Source organism: Populus alba, chromosome 13, assembly GCF_005239225.2.
Source record: "Populus alba chromosome 13, ASM523922v2, whole genome shotgun sequence".
Classification (NCBI taxonomy): Eukaryota; Viridiplantae; Streptophyta; class Magnoliopsida; order Malpighiales; family Salicaceae; genus Populus; species Populus alba.
In genome coordinates, this window is record NC_133296.1 from 13,520,179 (window position 1) to 13,538,112 (window position 17,934).

Below are 17,934 nucleotides of genomic sequence, written 5' to 3' on the forward strand. Positions count from 1 at the left end.
GGATTGTAATATTTAGACAGAATGCAGGCAATCCTTGAAACATTAATATTCCGAAAAGTAATAGCAGCAACCCAGAAAAATCATGAAAGAATGCTGATCTTTCATTTGGACAACAGCCAATGCATAGCAAGGCTAAAAGAATAACTTCTCTTACCTTTCAATTTCCTAAATGTTAAAGGACAAGCTTGGTGACAGCTTTGGTGCGGTGGAAGTCAATGGTGTAAAATAATAAATCAAGAATCGATTAATCAATCAAGTTGAGCAATTACCTTAACAGCTTCCAAATTCAAGCAATAAATTTGAATCTAAACTAGAGGGTTGAAACTGTCTACAAATTACAACACTCCAAGGAACAAACTTACAAAAGAATAATCAGAAAAAGGAATGGCAATCAAATGCAAAAGCCTCTTGGATCCATACCCCCTTCTTAAGCTTTCTCTCGACTTCAACAAGTTTGCTTGTCTCTAGAGGCAAGCAATTGGACTACAACTATCCATCTGAACATTCTTGTTGTCTGAAAGGCGACTTCAAATAATAAAAAAGCAAATTATAAAATAGGAGAAAATATTACCACCAATACCTCCTTTCTTCATCTATTCTGACTATGTGGAGCAGCATCCAACCTTTTTCACAGCTGATACATCATCTTTGCCAACATTAATAGTCTGTCCCTTGGGCAAGGCTGCAGGGTCATCCCCAACATCAAGAGCCTTCCGGCTGACTACATGATAAATCTGAGTGAGCACTTCTGTGAATGCATTTTCAACATTCAAGGACTCCAGGGCGGAGGTCTCCATGAAAAAAGTGTTCTCTCTCTCAGCAAATGCAGTGGCATCTTCCGTAGTAACTGCACGCAAGTGACGCAAATCTGCCTTGTTTCCCACAAGCATAATCACGATGTTGGATTCGGTGTGATCACGAAGCTCCTTTAGCCATCTCTCCACGTTCTCAAAAGTGACATGTCGAGTGACATCGTAGACAAGCAAGGCACCAACAGCTCCTCGATAATATGCACTAGTAATTGCACGGTACCTGTATCAATGAATACAAAATACAATGAAAACTGCCTCCCGTATTATATAATGAGTGGAAATAACACGCGCGCGCGCGCACACACACACTTCCATTCTCTCCCTTTCTCTCTACTTGTGTCAACACAAATAATACAAGAGCAGATTGGATCATACTCCATCTCTCAAAATGATGTTTTTATCTCCTAGGGTGGATGCAAAATGAAGATAGAAAATAAACACAGAGATTAGATGAAAACACTGGACTATCATATTTCTTGTTCTCAATTTAGTCTTTTACAAATCCAAAAATGAAAACTAGCAGCAACTCAAAAACAGCTATTTGTTATCAAAGGTGCAAACCTTTGATCCCTTCTTCAGCAAATTCTAAATCTCCAAAATAGACCAATTCAGGTCGTTTCAGGTCCTACCATTTTTGGCATGGGAATCCCATTTTGATCTTTTTGTCCATAACGTACATTTTACATTCATGCAAAAGCAAAAACAAAATTACAGATTAAGGCCATTAACTACACTACACCTACAACCAGAGCATATCATAACGAACTTGATCTCAAGTAACCAATAAAATGCACATTATGGCAGTCTACTAACACCCTTTACCATCTTCAATATGCAAAAACACTAAAGCATCAAAAACCAAAATCAGAAAAGAAAGAAAAAACAAAACTTTATAGCATAAAGCCATAAACCGCTTAAAGGCATACAGATCTGATAAACTCAGATGCAGATTTCACAAAACAAGACAAAACCCGTGTTAGAAAACTAGAAAGATCCATGATTTGAGATTAAGAAAAAAAAGATTAGACCTTTCTTGGCCAGCAGTGTCCCAAATCTGAGCCTTGACAACTTTATCATCAACATGGATACTACGAGTGGCAAATTCAACACCAATAGTGGATTTGGATTCCAGACTGAATTCATTTTTCGTAAATCTTGACAAAAGATTGGATTTTCCAACACCAGAATCACCTATTAACACTACTTTGAATAGATAATCATAGTCATCATCAGCCCTGTAAGCACCCATCTGCTTCGCTAAATTTCTTGTTTTTGTTATACGGGAAAGGAAATGAAATGGAGAGTAATAAAGGTTTGGCTTTATTGTGTTGTGGGGTTATATGCGGATCTGTGTTGTAGAGTTTTTGAATTTTAAAATGTTGAACATTCTTTGCTTTTTCTTTGAGGGAGGGAGGGAGCGAGGGAGGGACTTGTGTGTTTTGTATAGAAAAATGATAGATTTGAGAGAGAAAGAGAGACTCAAAGCTTTAACAACAAAATACTAAGGTTGAATTTTCCTTTTTTTTTTTTTTTTTTTTTCTTTTTATAATTATAATAATTTATTTTTTTATTTTAAATTAGTTTAGAATATATTTGAAATTATGGTAGTAATTTTTTTTGCATGAAAATATATGGAAATAATATTTTTTTTAAAAAAATTATTTTTTAACATCAACATATCAAAATAATTTTAAAATATAAAAAAATTAATTTAAAATAAAAAAAAAAACAAATAGACTCTAATTATAAATTTACATAACAATATAACAATATAGTTAACATTAAAATGGAAAAAAGTTTCATTAACTAATAACTAGTTACTGTTACTATATATTAAAATTATTTTCATAAATTTTCTTTTGGTTTTTACCATGAAATGGAGTATACAAAAACAAAAACAAAATTATTTTCTTTCCAATTCTTGTGAAACTTAAATTTGGAATGATAAACATGAAGGGTAAAGTCACTTATCAATTATACTAGAGTTTTCAAATAAAATAACTCCACCATAAAATAGTCTTGAAATTATAATGATTTTCAAAAAATAAAAATAAAAATAAAGTGTAAATTTGTTCACATTATATTTAATATCTCACAAGCAACCCGTGTCCATCAGAGTCATGCCTTCCTGTTAAAATATTTTTAAAATTAATATATATATATTATATATCATCAAATTAATAATAAAAAAAGAAAAAAAAATCTGAGGGCATATAATATTTTCTCCTAAAAGTTGCTTCACCACAATTCAAAAGAGACAGCGTCGTAAGATGAACAGTAAAATATAAAAAGATAGTTTTTTTTTTAACATTGTTTCTGATTTCTATGCATTCATTAATTTTATTTATTATTTATAATTATATTTCTTTTCTGGTCAATTTTTGAAAGTTCTTGATAAAATTTACAACTTACCTTAAATTAACCACTTGGCTTCGAGCCTTCTAGATATTTGAAAAGTTATAGCACAGAATGGCGGAATCAATCAACATACAGTATGAACATGGATTTATTTAATCACACCAAATAAATAAAAAAATAAAAAAGGTGTACACAGAAAGGTCGTTAGTTTTCCATTAATTGAAAATCCCATTACTAAATTGATTTCCAATCGTGTTCTCCATTATGAATTTTTAAATTTCTTAATCATGTTCAACGGTTCAATTTTCAACTTTTCTTTGGGGATCACACTTCCAGATGAAAATCTGATGTAAACACCAAAGTGGGATGCTGACAACATTGTTTGTCGTTGTCGTTTTCCTTTTCTTTCAGCATGTAACGTTCATGTTTTTCCATCTCTACAAGGCATAATATATCTAGAAGATGATTTCAAAGATTGGTCCTTGTACAGTTGAAAATTCTTGGAAACTTCGAAAAATGCTCTCCCTTTGGATTAACCTTTAGCTTGGAAACAGCAGTAGCAGCAGGATTCTTCAGTACATACCAATATGATGAATTTATCAGACATTATTGTTTCAAAACCAAAAACACAAGATCCCCTGTATTATTTGCCAGTTTGGTATTTTCTAGCATTACCTATATGGAGGCAGGCAAAAAAAGGAGTACAACAGGTACCAGCTTCTGGTGCACTCGATAGATTTCACTCCTTCAGCCTTCTACTCATGGCTTTACGCTTGTTAACTTCCAGATATCTTTTTCTCAACCGGATGGTCTTAGGTGTGACCTGCATGGGCAAAGATTGTATCAGACACGTTATGGAAAAAGGTTCACTGCCAAATGAAAATATACAGGGCCTAAAATATGCAGCTAAGCAGCATGTGAAGGAGCTCACGGTAGCAGAATTCAAAAGGAAAATGGATACGAAGTTCTGAACCAGTTCTTGAGAACCATGAGTTATATGCAAACTAAGTGTAAGTGTGGGGTCTGATATTCGAGACCAGAAACAATCAGAGCAAAAAGTTACCCCTGTGACCATGTCAACCAAGAATGGAAATGAGAATGTTAAGAGAAATGTACCTCAATAAGCTCATCGGAAGCTACATAACCAATGGCTTCTTCAAGCGTCATCTGCACAAAATTGTTTTGTGATGTTAATAATCACGTGTAGATCTGGGAAGTTTAAATTCATAGCATGCAAAAAGCTGCCTAAGCTGTCTACAGCCCTTCACTTTTAATGGACATTTCTTGTTCAAGAGCTTAATAGAAAGTGTCAAGACTGCTTTCAAAGTGTTGTCAGAGTTAAAATTGAAACATTTAAACTCAACAGAAAAGCATCAAAGTAGGTTTTCACACGTATGGTACTTGTATTCTAGAACAGGTTTCATAAAAATGATGTCCTAGTAAGATCCTTCACTCCCATCCAGATGCACTTTCAATTACTTTACTGTTATCTATAAAATCTGTAAAAATTAAAAAATTCAAGTAGGTCTTCATACATATGGTCCTAAAATCCCAAGACAAGTTCTATAGAACTGATATACTATCTGTTTAAAGTTCTTGTAAAACCCTTTTGCTCCTGTCCAGACGCATTTACAGTTAGTGCATGTTTGAGGAAAAAGAGTTAAGAATCACTTGAACAGGAACTCTTCATGTTTTTTTTCCAGGTTTTGTTTCTTATTTTTAAAACTTTCCAACAATTCTTTGTCTTTTCTCATTTTGTTTGTTTACTTGGGTGTGACACTTGCGCACAACCTGGATACCTGGATTATTCCTTCAGTGATTTCTAATTGTTCACTTCCTAACCATGAAGAAGAAGAAGAAGAAGAATTAGTTTCCAATTGCATACCAAGCGAGGTGGAGAAAGTTTCACATTCTCATCCTTGCCAGCAGCACGCATGTTACTAAGTTCCTTTGCCCTAACTGGGTTGACCTGTTTAAGGAAAAAAAAAATTAGTATCATTGAACAGTAAATGAAAATGGATAAGATGGGAGCCATAAATCCTTCTTACATCAAGATCTGTATCCCTTGAATGTTCGCCCACAATCATGCCATCATATGTCTGCAAAATAAAGGATATGAAAGTAAGCAGTTATGCTTATGCCTTTGAAAACAACTTTTAGCCAGTAAATGGCCGTTGTCCTAGGATAACCAACCAGCCCAAAACTGCACAGTGAATGAATTATGATATAATCAACTTTTTCATGACTCGTGTGCATTCCATGTCAGTCCCATTTGTGCCTGGAGCAATGACAAGATGGTAAAACCTTGATAGCATGAAAAATGGTTCATGAGAGAGATATCCTATCTATATTATTAACGGAATCTTTTGAGAGCACCTATTTTCAAAGGAGTACTGCATAGTTATTATGAATTAGGACTTCAAAAAAGAGTAATCTTAACAGAAATTAAATTTCTTTATGCATGTCTAACATGAGGAAGCATGGGGAAAATGTAAAAACATTTCTTCACTGGTTTCAGAAAAACACAGATTCAACAGTCAGAAAGATAAACAAACAGGTAAGTGTTTTCATTTTTGTAAGAAAACAACCTCCATCCCAGGACTAACAAAGAGTATTCCACGAGGTTCTAGACTCGTTAATGCATAGGCTGTAATGGCACCATAACCCATCGATACCTGTTCAATCAAGCAACCAAAATTAAATCAGGTCCAGAACAGAAAAATAGTAGTAAAAAAAAAAAACACAACTTCTTACTTCAATGACAAGAGCAAAACATACAAAAATTAGGTCTCCATTACCAACACATGATTCCTAGGGAAAAAAAGACTTATGGAATACTCAGACAATTAAACATGTTCCAGCATATAAATTAGGACTCTACCAGCAGTGTTTTAAAATTTCTCCATACCCCTTAGATGAGGTTCTTAAATGGGTATTGAAAAGCTCATTCCAGTGATGTATCAATACAGGGCACAAGAAACAGGATATAAGCAAGTCACGTAAGACCATTCAATGAAATTACTCCGCTAAGTCACCAGGATCTAGGGAGTGGATGTTAAAAAAAAAGAAAACACTAGGGGGGGGGGTGTGTGTGTGTAAATGACGAGCCAATAATCCCATCTTCATAAACAAGCCAGACCAATAGGGTCTACAGGAAAAATCAATGTCAAGGTTTATTTATAAGAGAAAGAGTAACAAGTACAAATAAAGCCACTAATGCTTAATAACACCAATTTATATGCATAAACATGAAGTATGCACAAACAAGGAGGTTGCTGATGCTCACTCAAAAAGGTGATTGATTGCCACCTAGCTAGCAAGTTTCCCAATACTATAAGAGTGTTCACATAAATATATAATGCCCCATGTAGTAGTAATGAGGAGAACCTCAATTGAATCATAAGACATTAGGGAAAAAGATCTCCACTCAATTATGATAACAGTTTGGCTATTATACAATTTCAAACAAAAAGGAAGGAGGAAGACATACCAATACTCCCTTTCTAACATTTCCAAGTGGGCCCCGATGTTTTGCATAGGCTGCAGTTAGCAAAATAAACCACATGAGCACCGTACAATAGAAATAGTAAATAAAAAAAGCTTAAGCAAAATATTGGGATATGGGGGAAATTTAAAACACTGCAGGCAAATTAAGCATTTAGTTCTCAGGAATTTTCTTCCAGTGCTCACAATTTATATAGAGATTAATGCTAGATGGGGAAAAACTTTTGAACTGTTGCACATTTTGTATGAATAGGAAGGTAGTTGAAAGTTGCAAGTTCTGCCATTTCTGAATCACATCGGTGAGTGTAATAGATGTACGGTAGCACCCACATTATGGATGTATTACACATGAAATTATTAGCATTTCTCTTGGATCAAAAACAATTCAATAAGTTAACATACTTGCTCTGAGTTGGCATTGAATGAGAATTGTGAGATCCCTGGCAACAGCCTGTTGCCAAAACAAGCCAACCTAACTCTAGAAAGACTTGAAGATTTCCCCTACATTTGTATAGCTGGACAACAGCCATGAGCATAGACAATAATTACAAGTGAAACCTCCCAAACAAGAATTTGTGGACTATATATGGGAGGCCAGCACAGAGAAACTAGGACCAGAGTCAGGTAAGAAAAAAATTTGCCACATCAATTAGGGATCCAATTACATCACACTAGGGATAAAACAATTTCCAAGAAAAAAGACAAGGAAACAGAATCTCAAGTAGAGCATACTCAGGAAAGCACGATGCATAAATCCAGTTCCACGTGTGTCACTGCTGAACACACTTCTGTAACCAACCAGGCCTCTGCAGAGCACAATAAAAGAAAAACACGGATGTTGTACAGTTAGTGGCTTGATATATAGTTCATAGTTGAATCAAGTATTCAGCAACTACTGTAAAAAAAGGCCCTCAATAACTCCAAATAGTAGCTTATATTACAAGTCACTAGGCCCATGATATCGAAAGGATTAAGTTGCAGAATAATTGAATCATGCCATGTGCTCAAGCAACCAATGATTGAACTTATGTGAGAATGTTATAGCACACAACATAAAAACTCAAGCATGGGGTATTTCAAACTGAAAGTACAAAGTATGAACTTATTGGATAAAAATCAATAAATTTAGCAAAATATGAATTAATTGGATAAAAATTAATAAACTTCAGAAAAAATGTATCCAAGTTCCAAGGGGCGCTAGAAGCTAAGTTACTCATATTTGTACATATGCACATATACCTACAATGAAATGCATAATGTGCAGAAGGAAAGTATAACCACAAAAAAAAAAAAAAAAAACCCCATTATTCATAATGTGTCCAAAAAATAAATGCTCTCATGCAGACAAGTTATACACCGACCTTGATGGACAAGTCAAGGACAATCTAGTCCTGCCAACATGCCCAGGAACAGGACCCATATCGAGAACCTCAGCTCGTCTATGAGATAAAGCTTCCATTATTAACCCCACATGCTCTTCATTTATCTGAAATAAAATCATATGTGAAAATCTCACAAATCCTGTGAAAGGAAACCATTACACATATAATTTTGAATTCTTACCTCAATGGTCACTTCTTCAATTGGTTCAAGCTTCTCCTTATTCTCAGTTTTATACCTGATTCAACAAAGTAAATTGTCCAAAATATATAAGAAAAGGGACATCACCTGGTTATGGTCCCCCCTATAGCAATGGAAATTAAATTGCAATAGTTGGTGCCTCATTTAACAATCAAACTCACATGACTCTAGGAGGTGAGACGGACAGCTCAAATCCTTCACGTCTCATATTCTCAATCAAGATCCCTGTAAAGCATAAACATCTGAAGTCAGAACCACGTTCAACAGATATTACACTTCATGCTATCAGAAATTTGTGACACATGAAAATGAAACTGATGTCATTGTAAGCCTTAGTACTGTGAATTTTTTATGCTTAATATGAAATAAAATAGCACCACACAATTTAGTGTCAAGAAGAACAAACCAAGTTGAAGTTCTCCTCTTCCCTGAACCTCATATGACTCTCCAATGCCAGGAAGCACATTGATGGCAAGATTAGTTTCAGCTTCAGCCATTAACCGATCACCAATTTTCCCTCCAGTCAGCTAAAAACATAAAAGAAACACAGAAGTAAAGAAGTACACAATTACTTCTTGTGCAGTGGATAACATCGAAACATAAATAAATATAATGGTTGCCCTAAATTGATGTCAAGCAAAACAATAGGGAATCAACATGACATCTTGTAAGGTGTTAAAAGAAATTCAACAGGGAAAACTATGATAGCATTATTGATGACACTCTCATAGTGCCATGACCAGTAACATCATGAAATTCCTTCTAATATCTTCCAAAGAAAAATCTAAAGAGATAGAAAGGCTTGAGGATGGGAAAGAGCAAGGGATAACATCTTGGATACTCTTATGAGCATCACTCCATAATTTGACAAGATGTTCTAATTTATGTGCATTTTTTTCTTTAGTGGGACAATGGGGAAAAAAGCTCTGTTAGATTGAAGAAGATACATGAATGCAACAAGTCTTCATTGTTAGAAGTACATGGGATGCTAATCCTTTATACCTATCAAGAAATCAAGTCTCCTATCAGAAAAAAAGTCCAAAACAAAGAGATCTTTATCTGCCTATTTGTCAGAAGAGAAGCAAATAAGCATGCTTCGCAAACAGGAAATTGATTTGTCAATCTACTTCCCAAAGTGGCTTTAAAATTCTGAGAAGTTCATGTAAGAAAAATCCAAAGAAGACAGTCCACAATTAATTAAAATATATATAAAAGTCATTTTCAAGTGTGATTCTCCACCTTATATGTGACACACACACACACACACACACATTATGACAGAATATATATATATATATATATATATATATATATAGATTTACAGACGTTACGTTACACATTATGACAGAAAAGAAAAGTGAAAGACTTACATGGGTTCCATCTCGACCAGCAAGAGGGGAGTCATTGACACCAAAAGTCATAGAAATGGTCGGAGGATCTAGCTCAACAGTTGGCAATGCAGTCATAACCTAGCAGATACCATCATGACTAATTTAGATTAAACCCAGCTGTTGGCCTTTTAATTGGCATGGTACTTATAAAATATCATCATTGTTTCATGTAAAGAAAAAATCAGATCATGCTAAATTCAAGAAAAGTATGAGAAATCACTTAAATTCAGGGGCAAAGACCATACAGATTAAAAGGCATACAAAAGCCTATATGATGGATGATCAGATAAGTATTAGCATTTATATTTAGTAGGTAGTTAGGGATTTAGTTTCCATATCTACTTAGTAATTCTATTAGGTTTTCCTTTTTTTTTTTTTTTGGGTGCCTATAAATAAACACCCAACCAGACATTCAGTTTGATTGTTGAACATTGAATAAAATAAACTTGAGTTTCTTCGAGAGAATCAGTTCTCTTTGTTTCGGTGATCTTATTGGTGGTTCTACACAAAAGGTGCTCACGATTATGTACATAATGCTCTAACTAAAGTATGAATGAAAGAAAGCCTTGGCAATCATTTCAATTTGTCATACATAAGGTAGTTGCTTATGCTACTTGAAAGAAAAGAAGTAAACAATAATCTGCTAACATGCAGCCATGAGCAGGTATGTAATCAAGAATTCTGTGCTAAAACAAAGTGGTATATATTCAGTTATTTTTCCAAACAACAAAAATGTTATGCATAAATGGCAAAACACCCCACTGACACTGTGCAAACAAACTAGCAGTATACCTCCACATTAGCTACCGTGTGGCCTATTACTGGACTAGCCATCCCAGCCATGGATATTATATCACCAGCTCCAGCGCTATCAATTAGAGCCATGCTTGTACCCTTCTTTTTCATTAGCTTTGTAACCTACAAGATAAAAGATGAAAGTTACAAATTATCACAACCACTAAAAAGCACAATTATACCATTGCTACAGTAAGTTATGGCATATTACATAAAACTGGTAATCATCTTAAAATACAATTCTGAAGGATTAAGTATCCAGCCTGAGCTATTTAAGTAATGTTATGTTCGGAACCAATGCCATCCATGCATTTTCAGCATAACTAGTTTACCAGATTTCATGATTTCAATGGAGTTGAATAAAAGTTCTTAATAATGCTAGTGGTGTTTGTCACTGGGTGGTAAGAAAAAAAGAGAGTTAAAAAATAAGAGATGCAAGCACTTGGGGTTGCTGAAACTTAATAACAGTTGGAATGGAATCAGAAATGGATAGACAAGAGAATCTTTACTAGAATTTATAAAAAATGAGTCCGAATACTGAGCACTGAAGCTTTTCATAACAACCCAAAAAGTGAAACTTTTCTTTAGGTTAAAAGGAAATGAAACTTTTTGTTCAGATCCAATGACAGGCTAAACTAAAGAAATAAATAGCTGCTGCATGAAGCTTCACGAACTATCTATATAGTTAACTTTTAATTATTTAAGAACAAGGCATTTCTTCAAAAGCATAAAAAATTAGATACAAACCTTTCCTTCTTCAATTTTAGTAACCCCAGAATCTGTGCTCCGTAGTCCATGAATTCTGTCTCCCACACGAACAGCTCCAGAAAAAACACGCCCAGTTAAGATTCTTCCAAGATAGAAATCTTTTTCCATCATGGAAACCTGAAACGCAAATCTAGTTTACTAATTGAGAACATGAAAAAAACCCAAATATTTAAGGTGGGGAACAACACTATAATGAGTTTGGGGAAAATGGCAACAAGATCCTTTTCTTTTCAAATGTAAGGAACAATGTGTATCTTGGATTCTTATCTAACAGGCTTTACTTCCTAGTAATCTAAACAATTTTGAAATATCTACAGTGCATCATTCCCTTTGAAAGATGTTGAATAATCCTAAGACTCCAGATTCATGCTAGGTTTATCTATCTATTTCCTTTTTTCCTCGTTCTTCATTTTTCTTGCAGCTTCAGCTAGTTATTTTGTGTACAGCTATCATCCTAATCACTTCTATTCACTTATTAACAAGTTGCAATGCTGTATGATTTCAACTAGGCCATCCAAATTCTAACATAGATTCCAGCATCAGTGCTATCCTAAATCTGCTCTTAGTTTCACATAATACATACAGAGAAATACCATCAACTATGTCTCTTGCTTATGCTTAATAGTTATTTTGTGTACATCTATCATCCTAATCACTTCTATTCACTTATTAACAAGTTGCAATGCTGTATGATTTCACCTAGGCCATCCAAATTCTAACATAGATTCCAGCATCAGGGCTATCCTAAATCTGCTATTAGTTTCACATAATACATACAGAGAAATACCATCAACTATGTCTCTTGCTTATGCTTAATAGTGTACGATGGGTGGGACAGGATGTAGGTTTGGATATTTGAACAAGAGAAGAAAAGAAATATGAAAATAAAACTAAATTCCTAAGATACAATATGCACCCAAACACGAGTGTGCATATAAGATACATACATGCAGGTGAAGGCCAAAACAAGAAATGCACAAGTGCACACAAGCATACATGCCACATTCAGGTGTTCAATTTAATGCATCTATTAGTGATGAACACCAACCAGCATCTGAAAAGGGGCATCGAGGTTAGCTTTTGGTGGAGGAACATGTCTTATGATGGCATCAAGCAATTGTGACATATTCTTCACATCAGCGGGAGGATCTTTGGTGAAGAAGGAGGATGCCCATCCTTCTTTAGCAGAAGCATAAAGAACAGGAAAATCCAACTGCTCCTCTAAAGCAAAAGGAAGTTATTAAATTGAGAGTTCATTCCAATGTATCAATCAAGATGGTGAAAAAATCATTTAAGTTTTCAGTTTCCCATTTTTCTGTCACCTGTAGCTCCAAGATTTGCAAACAAATCGAATACTAAGCTCTCAACTTCATTGCACCTCTCCTCAGAAACTGCACAAATGAGGACCAATAACACAAGAATCCATTTGCTAGTTAGAACGTTTTGTATAAAAAAACACAAAAGGATCAACACTGTGTGTAAGTAATAGATAAGCAGCTTGAAACTTTAAGTTTGCTTCTGATTTCCTATTTAAAAACTCCCATTACATGATGGAAAGATCATGTAACAGCAAAACAATCAACTTTTCATAAAATGAAATCTTAAAAAGAATTCAATCTAACCTGCAGGTCGATCTACTTTGTTCAAAAGTAGAATAGGACGTAGACCATACTTCAAGGCTTTAGCAAGAACAAATTTTGTCTGTGCAAGTGGACCTTCACCCGCATCAACAACTAAAATTGCTCCTTCAACCATCCCAACAACCCGCTCAACCTGTTATCATCAGAACTTATGAATATTTAAAATACAATACAAATGAAAAATAGCATAATTGACTTCTAAAATAAAATCAATCCTTCTACAACAACACTGCACAACCACTTCAGCCAGTAGACTGGGAATTCTACTGTATTTAACTCCTGAGACCCTAACAATAGTCCTATAAATAAAACCAAAAGAAGGCAAACCTCTCCACCAAAATCAGCATGTCCCGGTGTATCGACCATGTTTAGCTCATTCTCCTTCCATGAAATTGCTGTAACCTGCAAGCAACAATTCCTTCATCAGAAACAAGCATCAAATACGAAAGACTTCCACTTCACTGACAGTTCAAAACTAGAGGTACCTAACAAGCATAAAACTAAATAAATTGCATAAATCTTATTACATAGACAAAAATACTGAAGAAAAATATCTCCAAAAAAGGATTTTTCTGAAAATAAAAATGTTACTGAACGAAAAAACTGAATTGGGTAACAATAATAAAAAAAATTGAGCGACCTTTGAAGCTATAGTGATTCCTCTCTCACGTTCAAGGCTTATCGAATCCATGGCTCTCTCATGGGGTATATCAGCTCCACACTGCCTCAGCAACCGATCCATTAATGTTGTCTTCCCATGATCGACATGAGCTATGACAGCAACGTTTCTTAGTCTACTTGGATCCAAGGATGGATTTGGTGCTGTAGTGGCAGAGGTTGCGGAGGCGGTGGAGAGGAAGCGGGGGAAAAGGGTGCCGCGCGGGGAAAAGGGTTTTCTGGTGGTGGACCAGAGAGAACGGAGGAGTGGAGCTACCATTTGTTTGAGAAGTAAAGCGAGAAAAAATGGTAAAACAGACACCGAGGTTTTGGTGATGTCTTTGGTGTTTGAGATGTGGTTCTATGTAGGGTTTAAGAGTTACTTGGGATTTTTTTTTCCCAGGATTTTGAGACATGAAAGGGTTTTGGAGTACGGTTAATATTATTATTTTTAACCACCTCAACTCTTTTTTTTTTTTTCATTGGGTATTTTTACTTTCTATTTAATAATTATAGTGTGATTTTATAAAATTAATGTTTTGTAAATTATAAAATAATGTTTATAATTATGAATACGTGAAAGAATTAAAAAAATAAAAATACAATATAACATAAATAAAAGAAATATACAATCTACTATGGATTGCATTAATTACCCATAATATTTTTTTAAAAAAAAAATTTATCACTTGATTTGTTTTTTTGTTTATGATTAATTTAATTCTATTATATCAAATTGATATTTTGATTGAGTTTGATGTTTTGTTTGGATTGATTTTATATGAAATTCTTCTAATATTAATAATAAGTTTTAACATTAAATTAATATTTGATTTGATAAAATAAAATTTAATTTTATTAACTCAAATTAGTTAAAACTTTAAAAATCTAATTTTAAACTAAAATAAACATTTAACTATTTTTTAAGAAATAATATTTTTATCTCAACTTCTTAGCTTTTTTTTATTATTATTGACATCAACATATTTATTATTACTTATTCACATATATAATTCTTGATTTATTTTATTAAATACACGTAAACTTTTCAATTTAGAATTAAATTTTTTTTTAATGGTAAAATAAAAAATCAATCAAGTCCATTTATGATTAAAACATAATAGTTTCATATTAATAAAATCTTAAATTATTCACTAATTAATCTTGATATTTTATTATTTTATTTTTAATTTTACACTTTCAGATTTTTTTAATTTAATTGATAAAAGAAAATAAATGCAAGAAAAATTAATTGTTGTTGACAAAGATATTCTTATATAACAAAAGAATCAATTGATACCTCAATTGTTTTTTCACAGGCACGTCCTAAATTCTGAATCTTGGATGCATGCATTTTTAACTAAAGAAGAGGAAGGTTAGGAAATTGAGTTTTGATATTCGTTATTTTTTAAAATAATTTATATTTAAAAATATATTAAAATAATATTTTTTTTATTTTTTAAAATTTATTTGTAATTTCAGTTAATATGATAAAAACAATTCAAAAAAAGTTTATAAACGAAAAAACAAATACACTTGATAAACATCAGGGTCTTCCTAGATCTCGAATTCGTTCTTCTCTTTTATAACAAAAAACAAATTATAGATTTCTCCCATGTCCCTGCCCTCTCTGAAGAAACCTTTTACTATTCCATTCAAAGAGAGCAAGAGATTTGCAGAATGCTTAGAACTTCAGCAAGATTTCTGGAGTGCGATATTTGCTGTATTGTCCACCACTCTCATCACAGCCTTCTTCTGCTGTGCATAATTCATGTTTTGGTGAGTTTGATAGGACAGCTTCACATCCACTAGGGCGTTTTCGTGTAGATTGGTAATAACATTTAAGAGATCATAATCTTATATAGTGTTTTGATGCACAAATTTCACCATCCAATACATGAAAGCAGAAATAGCAATACTTGATAAGAACATGTTGCATTACAAGAAAGCAATAAAGGTCCAGAGAGAACTGGCAAACAGAAACTCTATCATGACTCTACCAAGTCATACAGGCTCATGACTTGGCAGAGTCATGAAGATTTCATTTCACATGGAAGAAACTGATAGCTGAAATTTGATTTAGAGAAACACACATGGTGGCCTACGCTTCTGTCTCTTTTTCTTCGGCCTCGGAGGCTGCAAAACAACCTTGATTGCAGCATCAAAGACAGCTTTCACATTCTGGGAATCAGACAACAACATTAAGTTAAGCTACAGTTGAAGCGATCAATTATTAGCAGTCCTACACGCGGCTACCTGCTAATAAAATGTGGAAACAATGGCCTGTGAAGCAATGTAAAGTTGTTGTTCCTAGACTGAAAAGCAAATAATTGGCATTAATTATAACTCACTGAGTCTGCTGGGCTGTGAGTGCAAGGAAAATGACTTCTAACTGAATTTTAATTAAGGCCAGATTGATGGCTGGGAAGTGAGAGGAAAATTAAAGAAAAGAGATACGGGGATCTTGAGTTGTTGGATAATAGACTTATTCTCTGACTTTATCATCAATTTTGATGTAGTTAGAGTATGGCTCTATTCATAATTCGTATAGAAATGTTAGCTAGAGACGTTCTTCTCTTTGTACTATATCTAGAAAAGGCTAACACAACAGTAGTCTAGAAATCGTAGTAGGTGGGCTAACCTGCTGAGTCTTGGAGCTGCACTCTATGTAGACAGCAGCACCAATCATCTTCTTTAGCTCCTCACCCTGCTCAAAGTGAAAATTGACGAGTTGATTCATGAAGTGGGGAAAAAACACTTGTTTTTGTTCAATTGATTTGCAAGAAAGAAAACCAGTTTGTCTGCAACTTGCCTGAGCAGTTGTGATTGGTGTAGCGCCGGGATGATCTATCAAATACTGCTTATCGTTTCGTAAATCTGCAGTCCATTACATCTTTCTGACATTAAATCCAACATGAGAGAAGAAAAAAACATAAAAGGTAATAAAAATGATCTTACCAAGTTTGGTTCCCACAAGCACGACTGGCACAGTTGGGGCATAATGCCTTAGTTCAGAAATCCACTGGGACCAAAAAAATGATAAAAAAGAGAAAAACCAAATTAAAAAATTGATTTTTTTTTTTTAAAGAATCAAACTCGATCATCCAAACGTGCAAAACAGAATTGACAGTGGTAAATCAAACCTTCTTGGCAATGTTCTCATAGCTAGCTTTGCTGATTAGAGAGAACGCCAATAAGAACACATCTGCACCTCTATAACTCAGAGGCCTCAACCTGTTATAATCCTCCTGTCCTGAATACACAAATTGAATAGACTTTAGCACCACCTGTTTTCAGAGATCTTCAGAATAGTTTAGTAGTCTCTTGTTCTCTGCTTGAAAAGTTAATGGCAGCTACAAGAATTAAACCCCAGAAAACAAAGCAAACTAACCTGCAGTGTCCCATAATCCAAGGTTAACTGTGCTGCCATCAACCACCACATTAGCACTGAAGTTGTCAAACACTGTAGGCACATAATCCTATCAAAACAACACCAAAAAGGGTATAATCACAACACGAAACATGGAAATTAATTAAAACATCATAATTACAAGTGTGAAGTCCCTTCTTCATGATAGGAAAAGAAGAAGAAGAAGAAGAAGCAGAAGGAGAAGGAGAAGAAGAAGCATGAGACATATAATAACGTTTAATCCTTACAGTAGGGAAGGTGTTGCTAGTGTAAGAGATGAGCATGCATGTCTTGCCAACAGCTCCATCCCCAACAGTGACACACTTGATGAACCTCGCTGTGCTCATTTTCCGGGACTAGCTAGCTACCTGATCTCCTTGTTTTCTTCACCCACTTATTCCATTCATACAGGAAGGTAAAGGGTATAATCAAGGAGTATGTATCTTTTACCTACCTTTCACAAATATCCAAAAAGACTCGAAAGAATGAGAGAGAGGGGATCTGCTGTCTTGGGTTTGAAATTTGAATAGGAATGGAGGGGAGGGTAAGGTAAGGTAGGCTTTTAATAAGGTTGAGCAACTATGCAGCACTACCCAACTTTAGCTGGACTTTCCTTGCTTTCACCATGATTGCACAAATGGCTTTCTGTTTCTTTAAGGGGAAGGCCGAGGGCTAAAGACACTAACAAAGGGAGTGTTTGGTGCTAGTGTTAGTTGGTTAAGTGTTGGACAAGGGAGTTATATTGAATCATGAATACTATGGAAAAATATACACACATTGCTTAGCTACACAAATTATTATCATGAATGTAGGAATTAGAGTAAGATACAAAACCCCAAGTGAAAAAGCAAGTCCTATGGAGTCGTTGGCCTGTGGAGGCACGGGGCCTCCATGCTACCAGGTCGATCTTTGGACATTTCGTCTCTTGATTGAATGATTCGTCGTCCATGACTCTTATGTGTGAGAGCTTCAGCTAGATTGCATGGAGAAATCAATGCACAGCAGGGTAACAGAGCAGA

General features: G+C 34.5%; 3 protein-coding genes across 3 annotated transcripts; all 3 read right to left on the minus strand.

Annotated features, from left to right (window-relative positions):
- Nucleotides 1-221: 221 nt before the first annotated feature.
- Nucleotides 222-2,278, minus strand: LOC118050431 (ras-related protein RABA1f). The gene is made up of 2 exons (XM_035060778.2): nt 1,841-2,278; nt 222-1,032 (listed from the first exon to the last, which is right to left on the minus strand). The coding sequence occupies exons 1-2, from the start codon at nt 2,059-2,061 to the stop codon at nt 603-605; spliced, it is 651 nt and encodes a 216-aa protein (XP_034916669.1). The 5' UTR covers nt 2,062-2,278; the 3' UTR covers nt 222-602.
- A 1,400-nt stretch (nt 2,279-3,678) lies between these two features.
- LOC118050432 (uncharacterized) lies at nt 3,679-13,928 on the minus strand. The gene is made up of 19 exons (XM_035060779.2): nt 13,490-13,928; nt 13,177-13,251; nt 12,832-12,982; nt 12,532-12,600; nt 12,258-12,430; nt 11,189-11,326; nt 10,439-10,564; nt 9,626-9,724; nt 8,662-8,782; nt 8,417-8,480; nt 8,238-8,292; nt 8,036-8,160; nt 7,407-7,480; nt 6,661-6,710; nt 5,759-5,845; nt 5,219-5,269; nt 5,056-5,139; nt 4,287-4,337; nt 3,679-3,993 (listed from the first exon to the last, which is right to left on the minus strand). The coding sequence occupies exons 1-19, from the start codon at nt 13,784-13,786 to the stop codon at nt 3,910-3,912; spliced, it is 1,974 nt and encodes a 657-aa protein (XP_034916670.1). The 5' UTR covers nt 13,787-13,928; the 3' UTR covers nt 3,679-3,909.
- A 1,413-nt stretch (nt 13,929-15,341) lies between these two features.
- LOC118050434 (rac-like GTP-binding protein RAC2) lies at nt 15,342-17,674 on the minus strand. Its single transcript, XM_035060780.2, has 7 exons — nt 17,164-17,674; nt 16,898-16,985; nt 16,650-16,759; nt 16,465-16,528; nt 16,319-16,383; nt 16,148-16,213; nt 15,342-15,687 (listed from the first exon to the last, which is right to left on the minus strand). The coding sequence occupies exons 1-7, from the start codon at nt 17,260-17,262 to the stop codon at nt 15,586-15,588; spliced, it is 594 nt and encodes a 197-aa protein (XP_034916671.1). The 5' UTR covers nt 17,263-17,674; the 3' UTR covers nt 15,342-15,585.
- Between the last annotated feature and the right edge of the window lie 260 nt (nt 17,675-17,934).